Below are 16,248 nucleotides of genomic sequence, written 5' to 3'. Positions count from 1 at the left end.
TTAGCTTCAGAAATTTTAGCTTCAGCGCATTTCTGATGCTAATAGCATCAGCTTAGCATCCACAAATGCTGAAGCCAATACACTTTTTCCAATTCATATTTCTTATTCAATTTAGCTTCAGTCATATGGACGCTATAATTTATGTTGTTGACGCTAATTTTTTTAAAATATTATCATCTAATTAGCATCCACAATTTCTGATGCAAAGCTTTTGTAATTTTTAATTTTAAAAATAGCATCCACGATAAATGAAGCTAAAATTTTACTATTAGTGGCAATATGGTAATTATCATGGGTTAAAGTAGTGGCAAAAGGGGCAAAAAGGAGAGAAATTTCAGACCTTATCTTCAATTCTCTATCGCGATCTGTTGTTACTTTTCTCCTTTCTCTCTCACGGTTCTCTCCCAAAATCCCCACTCACCCAAAAAATTCTCCATTTTTTACATCTTTGAAGATTGCATGTGTCATCCTCGTCTTTAATCTCTCATTGGAAGCAAGGTAAGTGAGAATAATTTCTTTCCCCTCTTTTCTTCCTCTCAAATCCGAAACTAACCCTAATTTTTACCCAATTCCAATTTCTTCAATTACATGGAATGAAAACATTAAATGTGTGATTTTTCTTGTATTGAACATGAATAATGGGTGTTGTTAAACGTTGAAGACTTGGAGAAGAACATGGAGTTTGAGGAAAGTGGGAGTCTTGAGCACTTTTGAAGCTATTGGAAGGTAATTTGAGGTGGGTTTCTAGTAGGATTTCAATTGATAAACTGAGATTTTTTTTATTGATTTTAATTGATTTATGAATAAGTTTCTCGAAACTACTCTTGGTGTAGTTAGATTCTTAATTGTAGTAGATTTATTTTAGTTTCTCCATGTTTGTTGGATATGTATAGCTATATATACTTGTTAAAACACGAATATGTTTTAAGTACTTAATACATGAAGTTTGTTGTGCTCCTGGTACTTCATATATATGTAGGTAATTAGTAAGTAGAAGTACTAGATGCCCTTGAATGCATGAACAATTATAATTGGGATGTGGCTTATTCTTCATAAATGGGAGATAGACAATTTAGAGTAAACATATGATGTTGAGAATTTTGGTGATGGTATTAAAATAAATGTAAGAGTTAACTTTAATCCTCATACTCGCTAGTTTGAATTAGGAAATTAGTGAATATGGTGTTAATTGATTTATGTTGAATACACATTGAGCTGAAAATTAGATTAGGTTGCTTGTGTATATGTATTGAAAGTTAAACTAATTTAGGTGACATATATAGTGTTGAACATGATGATGGGTGGCGCATATCCACGGTTCCTCGTCATAGATTTTGTTGTGCAGTACAAGGAGAACAGTTAGATTTTAGCTATTTTTATATTTAGCATATGTTTTTCATAAACTTGTAATTTAGTTTTGTATAATTGACATTCTTATTGTGTAATTGATCCTTTGGACAATGTGATGCCTGCAGCCTGCAGATTTGGTACTAGCATGTAATTGATCCTTAGAGCATGAATATCGGCCCTTTTTTTAGAGTGTCTTAGCAGATTTTGCAGATAGTTATGACATTGTGTCATATATTTCACCAAGTCCAACAAGTTGGGTGGTATTGCATTGCCACCCTCTCTTTCCTACTTTTTGAATGTTAAAAATAATATAAAATTAGAATATGATTTTAAATTATAGATTTAAGGTGTATTGTGTGATTAGGTGGGACCCAATTTAGAGTTTTGGATGAGTGGTATGTATATTTAGAAAATGTAGTTTAATGGTTTAAATAATTGAGAAGTGTAAAATAATATAATGTATTCAGTGGGACCTATTTATACCACCCATATTGATGGTATGGATGTGGGCGCTCTTAGGAGAGAGCTTATACATAAGATAGATCATGGGAGTCTTTGCAGAAGGTTGAGTTTGGACTTCTTCGTCCCATAAATACAATTGATACTCACCACGCCAATATCATAGGCGCCTTCACGCACTTGCTTCAAATGCAGCTACTATGCGAATTCTGAAGGGTTTGATATGATACTTATACATTGTTGTCGACATGTCCAAGGTATTAGTTTTATTACTTTACAGTTTATGTGGTTGCTTCTAAGTTATGTGTTATCTGGCATGGAACATTGCTTTAATTACTTGAAAATTTGGGTTTGATTGGTGGATGAGTAAGGTGGAACCTTTCATGAATGACAATTAAATTTATTTAGTTTTCTTTGATGGCATTTCTTCAAAACATGTTTTTATTGCCTTATTTTGCTACAGGTTCCAACTTTTAGTTTTCTGTTCTATAATTAGCTATAGTGTGTGTTTGGTTTGGCGGTGGCTTGATTTTTAATATAATTGAGTTTGAGAGAATTGATTTTGGATAAAAGTGGGTTGGATGTGAATTGATTTAGGTTTGGATACACGTTCTTACTGAAATCTGTGTGTTATGTGTTGTAATTTTTGTGCACATCATCTCTTGTGCACATATTTCTTTAACTAGAACAGGGTCAAAATGAAGTACTGTGATGTGATGGGGCCTCTTTGAGTGGAAACAGCCAAAATGAGGACAGAAAATATGGCTAACTACAATAGAAGAATTAATGTCCAATGGAATGAAGAACGCCAATCAGGTTTTCCATATTGGATTATCGTAATTTATTATTCAATCATAGATGTCCATGGATGCTAATTTTATTTTTTTAAAATTAAAAATTAAAAATTAGGCTCTTTTATTTGGATGTTTTGCGGGTGGTCTGGCATCTATACAACATTGTGATGAGTTCCAAAGGTTGTTTCTAAAATCTACCAAAGTGAAATGTTTGAGTGATGCAAGATTTTTTCTTCATGCGTAAGCAGTATATTTTGTTTCATATGACCTCTAACTTTCAACACTATCTATAAACTTTCATATGACCTCTAATTCTTTAACCGTTCAATCATGTAGAACTGCTGTATTTCGGGGGCACACATTGAGGAATCGGTTCAGACTCCATTTTTGATGGTGACTGCAGCTTATGATGCATGGCAAGTAATGTTTATATATACTCATTTACTTGTAGTTTTTTGTTAATGATATGCATGATTATATGCTTACAAACTTGTGTTTGTGGCCTCAGTGCTATGCATGGATGCCATAGCTTCGATTTTAACCAACTTGTGTTTGTGGTATAGACTAATGTCTTGAAATTGTTTTATTTAGTTCCAAGAAAGTCTAGCACCGCATTTAGCAGAACCTCATGTAATGTATCCTGGAATGATTGTAAATCAAATCATGCAAATTGTAATTCATTCCATTCATCCCAAATTTAGATCCTCCAAAGTAATTTTAACAGTCTCTACTAATGTGTAAATTATGAATAGCAATTGATGTATATTTATAGATATCCCAAACTCTATTCATGTAAGAATTTAAAGTCTTATTTTGATTTCTATAAAATTATTAAGTCATGAATATTATTTTATAAGTTTGATTAGGGGTTGTTAATCAACAAAAAAAAAACCACATGCATTCAGGTTTATTTGAATCAGGGAATCGAATGATATTGCATACACTATTTTTCATGACATCATCGGTTTTTTTTATTTGTATCCTAATATTAGCGTCCACAATTTTGAACTCTAATCCTTACAATTTAGCTCAAATTTTAGCGTCCACTTTTATAGATGCTAAGTAGCGTCTACATTATATACACATTTTTTATGTTTCTAGCTTCAATTTTAGCGTCCACTTTTGCAGATGCAATTTTAGCGTCAGTTGGAAGCAAGTGTTTAGCATCCAAGCTTTTACTGTCGTCAATTTTTTGGACTCTATACTGACTCTAAAAGGCTGTTAGCATCCACAATTTGCCTTTTAGCATCCATTTTCCTGCTGAATCTAAAACACAATTTTCTTGTAGTGGCAAGTTTGAATTTACCCCATTTCAGAGGTAAGACAGTTGTTGTAGTTGGAATGCCCCATTTATGTAATGTAACGAAACCTGTATCGCAATATTTATTGTAATATTTATTCGAATTCACGCTATCGCAAAATTTATTCGAATTCACTCTATCGCAATATTTTAAATAACATAAAATAATTTTTAAAGAATTCGTAATAATTTTCTAACACAATTCTATTCTAAACAAAATAAAAAAAAAATAAAAAACTCGGCAGTCAAGTGCCGAGGAATACCTCAGCAGTCTAGTACCGAGGAAAACCTCGGCAGTTTACTGCCGCCGATTTCATCATTTCCTCGGCAGTTAACTGCCGAGTCGTCCTGAAGCCAGAATTTCCAGAACCTGTTGAAGGCAGAACCTGTTACATGTGTTTTTACACATTGTAAACACATTGTTTCGATGCCAAACCATAAAGCTAGTCAAATAAAATTACAAACATAATTGAAATTGAATATATAATACGGAAACGAGCAAGTGTCATAAAAAAATGTCATCGAAACAACGTAAGAACAAATGTACTGGAAGTACTAACAAAACGGCCAAATGTCATGAAAATACACCAAGTCCTAAAAATAAATCCTAAAAATAAATCCTAAAAATAAGTCCTGAAAATACATGTTGTCCTACTGCTGGTCCTGGTCATGCAGGTGCTGTTGGTGCCTCCTCCTCGGTCTCTGGGCTCTCCTCCTGGTAATGATCGGCGCGATCTGCTGCCTAATATCCTGCAAGGCCGCATACAGCTCCTGAGGGGTCATGCTCGTCACCACCTGACCCAAAAACTGATCAGCATGGGCAACAGCGCCGCTAACCATGTCATAGGTGTCAGGGGAGCTTCTCGCCTCGTACCGCTCCCACTGCTCTGCAACGATCTGCTCCTCGTTTGGAGGCCTCGGAACATCTCCCGGGAGAAGTGGCAAAATCTGAGGGTGAGACACTACCGTGTACCATCATACATAGCCCTCTGCCATACGCCATGGTTGCTCTCCTGCCTGCTCACCCCAATCAGCCGCCTTAAGCGTGCGAGGGCGGAAGTCGATGAAGGCCTGCACAATCTCAGCCGGTGTCAGCTCTGCAACATCCGTCGGAGGTCTAGGGACCGACTGGACGTATCCGTACTGCCTCAATACCCTCTCCGGGAGGTGACGGTACACCCTAATATCGCCGCACATGATCCAGCCAGAATACCAGAATACCTCCTCGAAAGGCTGGTACTCCCTGTGCCCTTCGTATGACCTCCAACATACGTCATCAAAAGTAATCCGATCAAGTGCCATCCGATACGTGGCCCCCTCTCCATGACCCTTCTGAAGAGTCCACCTCGCCGCAACGGGTAAATTTTCAATGTAGTCCGAGTTTGGATCAACAGTGTAAAACTTAGGGAAGTGCGACAAAAACCATGCCTGCACAAACCATACAAATCACAGTTATAAATAAATTAAAGTTAACTAAAAAAATAAAATTTCAATTTAACAAAATAATAATAGTAATAATAGTTAAGAAACAAAATAAATATAACAAAATATAACAAAATAAATATAACAAAATATAACAAAATAATAATAGTTAACAAACAAAATAAAATTTAAATTTAATTTTTCTTACAGTGAGCAGTGTCACGCTTCCCCCAAGCTGTCTGTCTCCGGGCAAGCAGGCATGAGCTAACTCATCATAAAGGTATCCAAGTGCCATCCCTCCCCACGAATAAGCACGCATCCCCGCGTAGCCGTCCGCCATAGTCGTCAAATAAATCAACTGGATGCGCTTGTTGCTTCTATCCCCAAACAACAGACATCCAACCAAGTATAGAAGGTAGCACTTCACACAATAAGTCCTAACCCTCTCCAACTCCTCCAGCTCCTCTGGATCCTGTGTATCCGCCAAAAGGTTGGCTCTACCAAGATGCGTCGTATAAAACTCCCTCAGCTTTGGATAACTAATGTATCCACCATACTCTGTATTGCAGATTTTCTCTGCCTCCTTCCTCGACGCGCCCAAGTCAGTCATCAGTAGTGCCTCTCCCTCATGTCTCAGCATCTTCTTTCGGTGGCCCAACATCCGCCCTTCAATCGGGACATGCATAAGACATGCGACATCATCCAAAGTCACGGTCATCTCCCCCATAGGCATGTGAAAAGTGCTGGTCTCGGGATGCCACCTCTCGCATAGAGTCATCAGCAAAGCGTGAGGCACAGTGGCGTAGCCCAAGTAGACCAAGTCATGTAAGCCACTCGCCCTAAGCGGATCCCAAAACCATCTCTGATTGGGGTTTGGACGTCCGAGACTCAAAATCTTGGGGCCATGATTAATTGGCTTTACAACACGCTTCTTGCGGCACTGAAAAAATAGAAAAATAAACATAGTTTAAACAATGTAAACATTTAAAACTTAATAAATGCTAAAATAAAAATAAAGAAAACATATAATGAAAATCACATATTAATAAAAGTTGATATAATAATTAAAAAAAACATAGTAAAAAAACATATAAAAAAAACATATTAATAAAACATATTAATAATAATTAAACAAACACACACATAATTAAACATATTAAACATATAAAATGGAGAAAACATATTAAGAAAACATATAAAGAAAACATATTAAGAAAACATATTAAATCAAGAAAGAAAAAATAAAGAAAATAATTAAACAAACACACACATAATTAAACATATTAAACATATAAAATGGAGAAAACATATAAAGAAAACATTTTAAGAAAACATATTAAATCAAGAAAGAAAAAATAAAGAAAATAACTAAACAAACACACACATAATTAAACATAAAGAAAGAACATTTAAAAAAACAATACTTACGTCATCCTTATTATACCAAAGCGGCAATGCCACATGATTGGCATAAGAGTGAAGCAAAGATATGTCTTGCGGTCCTCCAGGAAAGGGAGCGTCCGTAGGCAACACCTCCGGGGCAGCCGCCATAGCAATGTCATCCTCGTCTGGCTCCCCTGGCATATGCGGCTGCTCTGGCATATGCTGCTCGTCGTACCCACCATTAGTCACATCATGGTGATCCTGATAGTTCAGGTACTCCACCTCCTGGGTCGGGTCAACCACCTGCGACTGTTCAGGATGCGCCTGAGAAGCCTCAGATGCCTGAGAAGTCCCTGAACTATCCGCCCTCCGACCTCTTCCCCTCTTTGGGATGTGCCCCCTTTGCCTCTCCCTCCGGTGGCTTTGAGTCATCGCACGCCTACCACCAATCATCTTAGATGGATCAATGGGCTCCTGATCGGCCATATCTACACATCATAAAATCAGTCATACAATCATCATTATGTTCATCATTCATAACCTAAACTAAAATCATCATTACAATCATCATTATGTCCATCATCCATAACCTAAAATCATTCATACACTAAAAAATCAATATACACTTAATATCATTCATTTCCATAACCTAATATCATTCATATAAACCTAACTAAACCTAAAACCATTCAATATAACCATCATTTCAATATAATCATTATTATCATCATTTCAACATCATTCACATTTCCATAAACATAAACATAACTAAACCTAAAACCATCCAATATAATCATCATTTCAATATAATTTGTGTGCAACATTTCCATCATAACCTAAACATCATTCAATATAATTCTCATAACATTAAAAATATTCAAATTGTCATTGAGGCATTTTATCAAACACTAAAACATATTCAAATTGTGTTCATTTGCCACCATTCAAAGCCACATTGTCATTTAAACAGCATAGGCAACAACTACATTCGTTTATCAATTCAAAAACTACACATGCAATCATTAAATTGTCAATTTTAAAATCAACCCTAACCACATGCAAACTACTCTAATTTTTTTTAAAAATAAACCTAAACAAACTAACATTAACATTGCAATGTTTAAGGGTACTTACTTGTGATAATGTGGTGATGATTGACTTTCAATTCGTGAAAATGTGCTTTGGAGTGAATTTGGATGTGTTTGAAGCAAAAGAATGCAACTGGAACTGCTTCTGTTTCGATCTGTTTATGTTCAGAAAACTTCGGCAGTTAACTACCGAGGAATTCCTCGGCAGTTAACTGCAGCCGGATTTTTAATTCCTCGGCAGTTAACTGCCGAGGGGGCAAAAACGTATTTTACATGTGTGTCCCAGCCTTCTCTAATGTGTCAACAACAATTTTTTTGTAAGTGAGGGTGAAAAATAAAGGTATAAAAGTTAAATAACAAAAAAGGGTAATTTTGGAATTATCAGTGATTTGTTGGGGTGAAAGTATGGATGTTGGGGTATAAGGTAAAATTTCTAATGAAAAAGAGACCAACTCATCAGCTAATATAACAAGGAAAAAGGTGGGCCTTGTAGAAACAAGATATAATGAAGTTGCCCATATATCCATTATACTTCTTGGTCTCATGAAGCCCATAAATGAAACTTAACCTAATTATATCAACAATTTCTTATGTTGCTCTTTAAGAATCCATCCTTAGGTTCACTATTACAATAAGAGCAGGAGGCGCCGCTTGCATTCATCCTCTCTGTGTCCCTCTCTTTGTCCAACTTATTTTTCATTTAGCTTTTTAATATCTTTCCATCACTCGTCTATATATAAGACATATTCACAAGTGTCTACGTGTACGATTGAAGTTGTTATGATATGTAAGGGGAGATACATCCTTTGTGATTTCATTCTTGTCAAATCAATTATGCGTGTGTGTTTGTGTTCAATACAAAAACTTTTATCTTATTTTTTTTTCATATACTGTTGTTGGTTTCTTTTCTTTCTTTTAATCTTGAGTTTTTTCATCTACTAGATCCACGGTGAGACAACAAAACCAGATCCATGGACTACCCTTTCATGCTTGACACGACTCAAGTCAACGATTTTGTCTTGAACTTCTACATGTTATCTACTTTGATCTGCATCTATAACAAATCTTCGACGAGTGTGATTTCTTTGATTAAATATGAGGAAAAGGTAAGACTGAAGGAAACATGATAGTCTTATAATTTCAAATAATAATTAAATTAATTTATTTTCTCCTAAATCTAATGTATTTTATTTTGAGTTATTAAATTTTAGTTTGATGAGTAATATTTTATATAATTTATCTATTTGATATTATTTATTATTTTAATCATTTTTTAAAGTCATTTAGAAATTAGGGGAAATTTAAAAGGTGTAATTCTCGACTGATTTATGAGTACTATCTATATTTTTTAAGTTTATAATTTTGTTGACCTGATTTAGACTAGATAGTATGTATTTCGATTTTGTCTTTTAGATCCATTTGATAAACTAACTTTCAAGACTTTATGTTTGGGTTGTAATATGACTGCAATTTGTAGCTATCTCGATTGTATACAGAACTTGTGCCTTATTTTTCTTAAGTTTGAACAATTGGAAACCTCTATGGTTTATTCAATGTTATTGAAAATTAATGTTCTCCAATTATGAAATTACACTGCTGATGATAAAGATTATTCAACTAAGATTATACATGTGTTTATGTTTGACTCAAAAGTTACTAAATCATATAATATTATTATGGCAAATTTTCAACAGATACTTGACACCAATGCTATGGAGACAATTGGAAAGAACTAAACACTTGGAAGTTAAAGCATTCACAATTGCCTCTACTATCTCAAAGTTCAAACGTCTCAAATTGCCTCTACTTTGAAGGTGTTCTTGAAATCCTTTCATAATGTCCTAAGCTTGAAAATTTGGATTTGAAAGGTTGCTGGTGTGTTAAACTTGATAACATTTTCAAAACTTATGGTTTCGGGGCCTCATGTTATTGGCTATTATGAGATGTGGATGATCGCTCATATATGGATTCTTTTTACTTAGAATATGATGATAGCGATATGGACGAGTATGATTACTATGATGATGAAAGTGATGATGGCATGTTGTATCATGAATGAGGGATTGAAGAGCTTGAGTTTAATATATTGGCCTCTATCTCCATGAACTATGTTGTTGTTTCCTTGTGAATGGTATGGTTTTTTTATTTTTTGTTATTAGCGCTTCTATGCTTTGTACTTTCTTTATGCTCTTTTTTTTTTTTTGGTGGAAAAAGAGGGCTAAAAGCCCCAAGCGAAAAAAAAAACTACAAAGTTACATGAATATTCTTAGGCATACAAGCCCCAGAAATATCATCAAAAAGGAGACTCGAAACCTCACTAGGAAGAGTCTCCATGACATGAATGTCAAAAGAATTTAAAGAGAAGCTAAAATTAGCAAGCCAATCAGCACTTCTATTTCCTTCCCGCCAGGTATGGTTGAATTGCACCTGCCAGTTTAACTTTAAAAGCTCTTGAATACGGCACACCAAGGTGGGTGCTTTGACATTAATTTTGACGTTCCCTTTGATCATGTCAACCAAAGTTTTAGAATCACTTTCTACTTGAAGGCGATGAAATCCTTGTCTCCAAGCAAGCTGCATTCCCAAGAACATTCCCCACATTTCAGCAGTGAGAGCATCACAAGTGCCTATTTTGCGACAGTACCCTTTAAGCCATCTACCATCTGAATTCCTTAAGAGACAACCACAACCGGCTAGACCCAAAGTATCTTTGTAGGATCCGTCACAGTTAAGTTTAATCCACCCCTCTTCAGGCCTTGTCCAACCAGTGAAAATGGTGTCGTAATATCGAAGGTTCAAATGATGGTTGGTGTAGTTGTCTATATCTTCCACCATCTTGAGAATAGTGAAGGTAGGATTTGTCGGACGCTGAAAATCATCTTCAAAAATAGCTTTGTTCCTCCACATCCACATGTACCAACACGTGACCATAAAAATTGATGTCCACTTCTTACTTTGAGCGCCAAACAGCTTATGATTAATATTCTTGAAGATCCAGTCCCTGCAATTAAAAGAAAAAAAGTTAGTGATTTGATTTGAAGGTACTAACATATTCCATGTCTGGGTTGCAATGGGGCAATCCCGCAAAACATGAAGAATAGTTTCATTATCCCTCTGACACCCAGGGCATACAGGAGACACTCCTACACCCCATTTGCTTCTCCGAAAGTTAGTGAGCAAACGCTCATGGGCTGCCATCCACATAAAAGTTTGGATTCTGTGAGGGCCTTTCCATCTCCACAAGGCCTTCCAATCACCCTCTATTGGTTGAACTGTACTACTCTGAGCAATGTAGGCACTTTGAACTGTGAAGTCCCTAGTGTTTGTTCCTCCCCAACCAATGTTGTCTCTTCCGTCTGTGTCTTTTGGTGCAGGGATGGCAAGAACCTGAAAGACAGAGGTAGAAGGTAGATTAGAAATAAGGAAATTATAATCCCATTCTCCTGAGGGGGTTACCACATCCCTCACAGAGAGAGTCGTGTCTATATAAGATTGATTAGTGATAGAGATAAGAGAAGTTCCATTAGGAGCCCATTTATCCAACCAGAAATTGATATTATTCCCATCCCCCAACTGCCACACAACCTGCTGCTGAAATTGGTCCCAAATGCTTGTTAACGATTTCCACAAAGAAGAATCATAGGGTTGAGATTTTATAGATACCCTAAGATCATTGTTCCTGCCATACTTACTATAGAGCACCTTACACCAAAGGTCATTCGGATTAGTAATCAGATTCCAAAGTATTTTCATAAGAAAAGCTTCATTCATATGATGAGGTCTCTTGATGCCAAGGCCTCCATCAAATTTAGGAAGGCAACACACGTCCCATCCCACAAGATGAGGTTTGCGGGAATGGTCTGTATCCCCCCACAAAAATCTCCTTTGAATTTTTTCCATCTCATCGCAAATAGTCTTAGGGAGCTTAGCATATTGCATATGATAATAGGGTATGGAACTCAAAACTGATTTAGATAAAGTAAGTCTTCCAGCAAAGCTCAAACATTGTTGTTTCCAGCCACTCAACCTATTTTGAATCTTGTCGATGATATTACTAAATTTTCCCCGGGTAGCTCTGCCTGGGTCAATGTTCGCCCCAAGATACCTGCCCATATTATTGACCTGTTTATAACCTGTGTGGTGTAAAATGTCCTCCCTGAGTTGTTGGTCGACATTCTTCGAGAAATAGATCTCTGTTTTTTGACTATTGATCTTTTGCCCAGAAGCTTGGCAGAAAAGGTCAAGGCAATGCATAATACAATGAGCTTGTTCAATAGATGCCTCTGCAAACAAAAGGAGATCATCAGCAAAAAGAAGATGAGATATTTGAGGGCCAGACTTACCTGCGTGCATGGGTTTCCAATAATGCGCTTCCACTTGGTCAGCAATAATATGAGATAACCGATCTATACAAATGACAAAAAGATATGGAGACAACGGATCTCCTTGTCTAATACCTCTTGTAGGAGTAAAAGTATCTGTTTTATCGCCATTCCATAAAATTTTGAAAGAAGGAGAAGTAATACAATGGTGTATGATGTTAATAAGATTAGGAGGAAACTTACAATCATTCAGACAATTTTTCACAAAATTCCAATTAAGACGGTCATAAGCCTTCTCAAGATCTATCTTAATGGACATAAACATCTTTTTACCTTTCATCCTAGACATAGAATGCACCATTTCTTGAGCCACAATAATGTTATGATGAATAGTGCGCACCGGAATGAAGCTGGATTGATAAGGAGATATGATCCCATCCAACATAGGCTTAACTCTATTAACAATTACCTTAGTGATAATTTTATAAATGACATTACACAAAGCTATAGGGCGAAATTGAGACACAAATTCAGGCCTATCAACTTTAGGAATTAACACAAGCAGAGTATTATTAATCGAAGAGATGAGGGAAGGGTTAACCCAAACCTGTTTAACATACCGAAAAAGAGAGTCTGACACAGTGGCCCAACATTTTTGAAAAAACAAAGCAGGGTACCCATCCTCTCCAGGAGATTTTAGAGGCCCCATATCAAAAAGAGCTTTCTTGCATTCAGTAAATTGAATATTAGCGCCTAAAGTATTTTGATGAGTCTCCAAGTTTGATGGATAAGTATTCCAAGAGATAATAGGCTCACGAACATCTTCATCTTCTTTAAATAGGTTGATGTAGAAATTACGACACAAATCTCTAAGGCTCTCGGGATCATCAACCCATGCTCTATCATCATTGCGAAGAGAAATAACCTTATTATGCCTCCTTCTAACAATAGTTTTTGAGTGATAATACTTTGTATTCCGATCACCATCCATAATCCACTGACTCCTAGATTTTTGAAACCAGAGGCACTCTTCCTGATATAAGGTGACATCAAGCTGATCATGTAACTCTTTTTCCAATTTCTCAAGAAAAGTGCTATGACCGTAGTTAGAGCTATTCTGAATCCCATTAAGTCTTCCCATGATCTCCTCCTTTCTTTTAAAAATATCTCCAAAGGTCTCTTTATTCCATTTCTTAAGATGAGTAGTAAAGTTGTGGAGGCTTTGCACAATATCTCTGTCTTTTTCCCATTTGGAATGCAAAAAGTCATTGAACTCAACATGTGAGGTCCAAGCTGCTTCAAAGTGGAAGGGGCGATTTCTATTGGAAGTAGACTGTCCCTCAAGCAACACAATAATAGGATGATGATCAGATTGAACCCTAGGGAGTACCTTCGCAAAACCTTCATGATACTTAAGTCTCCAATCAACATTACAAAGAACACGATCAAGCTTCTTGAAAACTCTACTCATCCCGTTCCACTTTGGACCTCTCCAAGTAAACCGAGTTCCTGTAGTGGTAACTTCAAGGAGGTTGCAATCATTGATCCAACTATTAAAATTTTGGCACCTTCTAACATCCACTGGAGCTCCTCCTTTCTTCTCATCTGGATAAGCAATTTCATTGAAATCTCCCATCATAAGCCATGGACTGGTGATAGAAATAGCCAGGTGACGCAGACGCTGCCAAGTTTCCTGTCTCTCATTTTCTCGAGGGCTAGCATAAACCACAGTAAGGAGCCAGGGCTCCATGTTTTTCTCGCTTACCTGCACATGAAGAAAATGAAAATCATTTTGGATTAATTGAATCTTAATATCTGGCCTATTCCACATTATCCATATTCCTCCAGAAAAACCCCTAGCTTCGGCCATAACAAAATGCTTAAACCCTAGCTTTTTGATAGTTTTTCTAGCGATGCTCCCACTACATCGTGGCTCTTGTAAGGCCACAATGTCAACTTTGTTTCTCCTGCAAAAATTATTAAGTGCTCGCCGAAAGTTTATTCCTTGAGAACCTCTACAATTCCAGTTAATAATAATCATTAAAAAAAATATAAGAAATAACCACTAAATAAATCCCTAAAAAAGGATACATCAGTTTAATATCATATTGGTGTCATGGGTCAAACCCATGATATTCTCGCCAATATCTTGATGCACGTGCTTGCTTGTCTTTCCATTTAGTGCTGCAGGCAACTCAACGTTAATCTTATCCTTGGATTCCATGTCATTAGGCTTTGCCCCAGTTTGGTTGTGCTGCAAAGAAGCATTGTCGAGCTGCACTTGATCTTGAACTTCATGCGTGTCCAAATTATGAGGTCCAGGATCATGTTGACCTCCATCTTGCTTACTATTAGGCCGCTCCACATGTGACAAACATGATCCCATCTTGCCTTTAGTTGCCGTGTAACCTCCTTTATTCACCCCATGAGAATTTTGGCTAGGTCCCACTTGAAATTTTAAAGGCACCGTTTTACTAATAGGTCCAACTTGAATTTCTCCATTTCTAGGCCTTTTTTTCTTTAAGTGATTTTTACTCATGGCATGAAAGGAGCCTGTTACATTCCCGTTTTTCTTTTGAACAGGATATTGCCTATTTAATTTTTCTACCATATTTAAAATAGCATTATTGGAATGTTGATTATGAACGTTCCACTGAATCCGCGCGCATTAATTTTATTATTCCTTTTTCTTCTCTCCACTTTAATCCAGTCCCCATGCAAGAAATCATGAGGAATTTCCGTAACGGGCTGAACCGGATTTGTAGAGATCTCCTCATTACTCACACCATGATTCACGGTTTGATTCTTCACTGGTTTTTCGCCTGTAACAGTAGCACCGCCGCCGCTGCTACCTTCGCCGGAGTTTTCTGTTTTCTCTGCCATTACACTCTTGATTTTCAATCCACAATCCTTAAGAACATGTCCATAGCATCCACAATGAGTACATATGATATGAAGACCTTCATATTGCACCCGATACCAATCACCGTTAATTCCGACTCGACCGACCACCGGTTTCGTGAGATCAATTTCAACACACATTCTAGCAAATCTTCCCCTAGCCACTTTCAATGTATGCAAATCAACTTTGACTGGATTGCCAACCATAGAGGCCAATGCCCAAAGAAGGCTCTCATCATAATAAACTAGATTTAAACTTGGAATTCGGATCCATACCATTGTTTTGTCAATGGTTGCAGTTGTAGCATTGAACTTTGAAGACCATTGGCTCACGGCTAAAATATGATCATATATCATCCAAGGACCTCCGTTAATCACCTTGTTCTTGTCTTCTAACCCATCAAATTTGACCATATAATAAGAATTGCCAACATCCATTAATTCAAACCCTCCTGTAAGTTTCCACACATTCTCAAGTTTAGCCTTCATGACGTTGTAACCCAAGGATTTGCCCAACAATTTAACCACAAGAGCATCCTTCCATGGCACACTAAGTTCATCAATCACTGAATTTTCCACATGAAGCATAGGCAGAAGCCTATTCCCTTGAACAAGCTCAACCTTAGCTTTGTTTGTTGCTAAGAGATCAACTTTTTCTCTTTCCATTATGCTTTGGTTGCCCAAAACTTTGTCTCGAAAAGAAACAATTTCTTTAGCAGCTTTTCCGTTAGCATTGTTGTCACCGACTACTTTTCCATCCGGAGGTTCCGGTGGTATGATTGTTGCCGTTGGTGGTTGTACGACTGTTTTGAACATGAAAGCCATTTTTAGAAAACCCTAGCAGAGCTCAATTCTCTAAAATAACTCTTATTTTATTTGATAGTACTCTATTCTATTCTTCTTTATGCTCTTTAAAATATGTGAAACAAATATATTGGTTAAATACACCCAAATATTAAATTCTCAAGTATACATGATGTAATAGTTATTCTAAAAACTTGTAGATGGTAAATATACTCGATAGTTTCGGAAAGCTATAGATGGTAAATATTTGTAGGGTTAATTATGTTTTTGGTCCCTACAAAATTGCGACCTTGTAAGTTTACTCCTTACTTAATTTTAATAGCATTTTTAATCCCTACAAAAAATTTCTGCACTCAATATTCGTCCTTACTCAATCCAAATTTGTTTAATTTATGCTTAAACTCTTAAGTTTTTCAACAATTTTT

At 36.5% G+C, this 16,248-nt stretch overlaps 1 protein-coding gene and 1 long non-coding RNA gene across 3 annotated transcripts; one reads left to right on the top strand and one right to left on the bottom strand.

Annotated features, from left to right (window-relative positions):
- Nucleotides 1-336: 336 nt before the first annotated feature.
- Nucleotides 337-3,459, top strand: LOC146914868 (uncharacterized). 2 transcript variants are annotated; one of them, XR_015014422.1, is made up of 5 exons: nt 337-498; nt 662-736; nt 1,476-2,625; nt 2,719-2,843; nt 2,940-3,459. It is a non-coding gene; the product is annotated as an uncharacterized LOC146914868 (long non-coding RNA). The 2 variants fall into 2 exon arrangements; XR_015014423.1 differs by having other exon boundaries at nt 364-498; nt 662-726.
- An 11,272-nt stretch (nt 3,460-14,731) lies between these two features.
- LOC146914867 (uncharacterized) lies at nt 14,732-15,844 on the bottom strand. The gene has a single exon (XM_085721154.1). The coding sequence runs from the start codon at nt 15,842-15,844 to the stop codon at nt 14,732-14,734; it is 1,113 nt and encodes a 370-aa protein (XP_085577280.1).
- Between the last annotated feature and the right edge of the window lie 404 nt (nt 15,845-16,248).

The sequence above is a fragment of the Medicago sativa genome, chromosome 6 (genome assembly GCF_051527215.1).
Source record: "Medicago sativa cultivar Bolivia chromosome 6, Bolivia_mono, whole genome shotgun sequence".
Classification (NCBI taxonomy): Eukaryota; Viridiplantae; Streptophyta; class Magnoliopsida; order Fabales; family Fabaceae; genus Medicago; species Medicago sativa.
The sequence above is the reverse complement of the archived record's forward strand: the minus strand, read 5'-3'. Positions and strand labels throughout refer to the sequence as shown.

Excerpts from the sequence above, each read along its gene's own strand:
- LOC146914867 (XM_085721154.1), bottom strand. The coding sequence starts at position 15,844 with ATGGCTTTCATGTTCAAAACAGTCGTACAACCACCAACGGCAACAATC.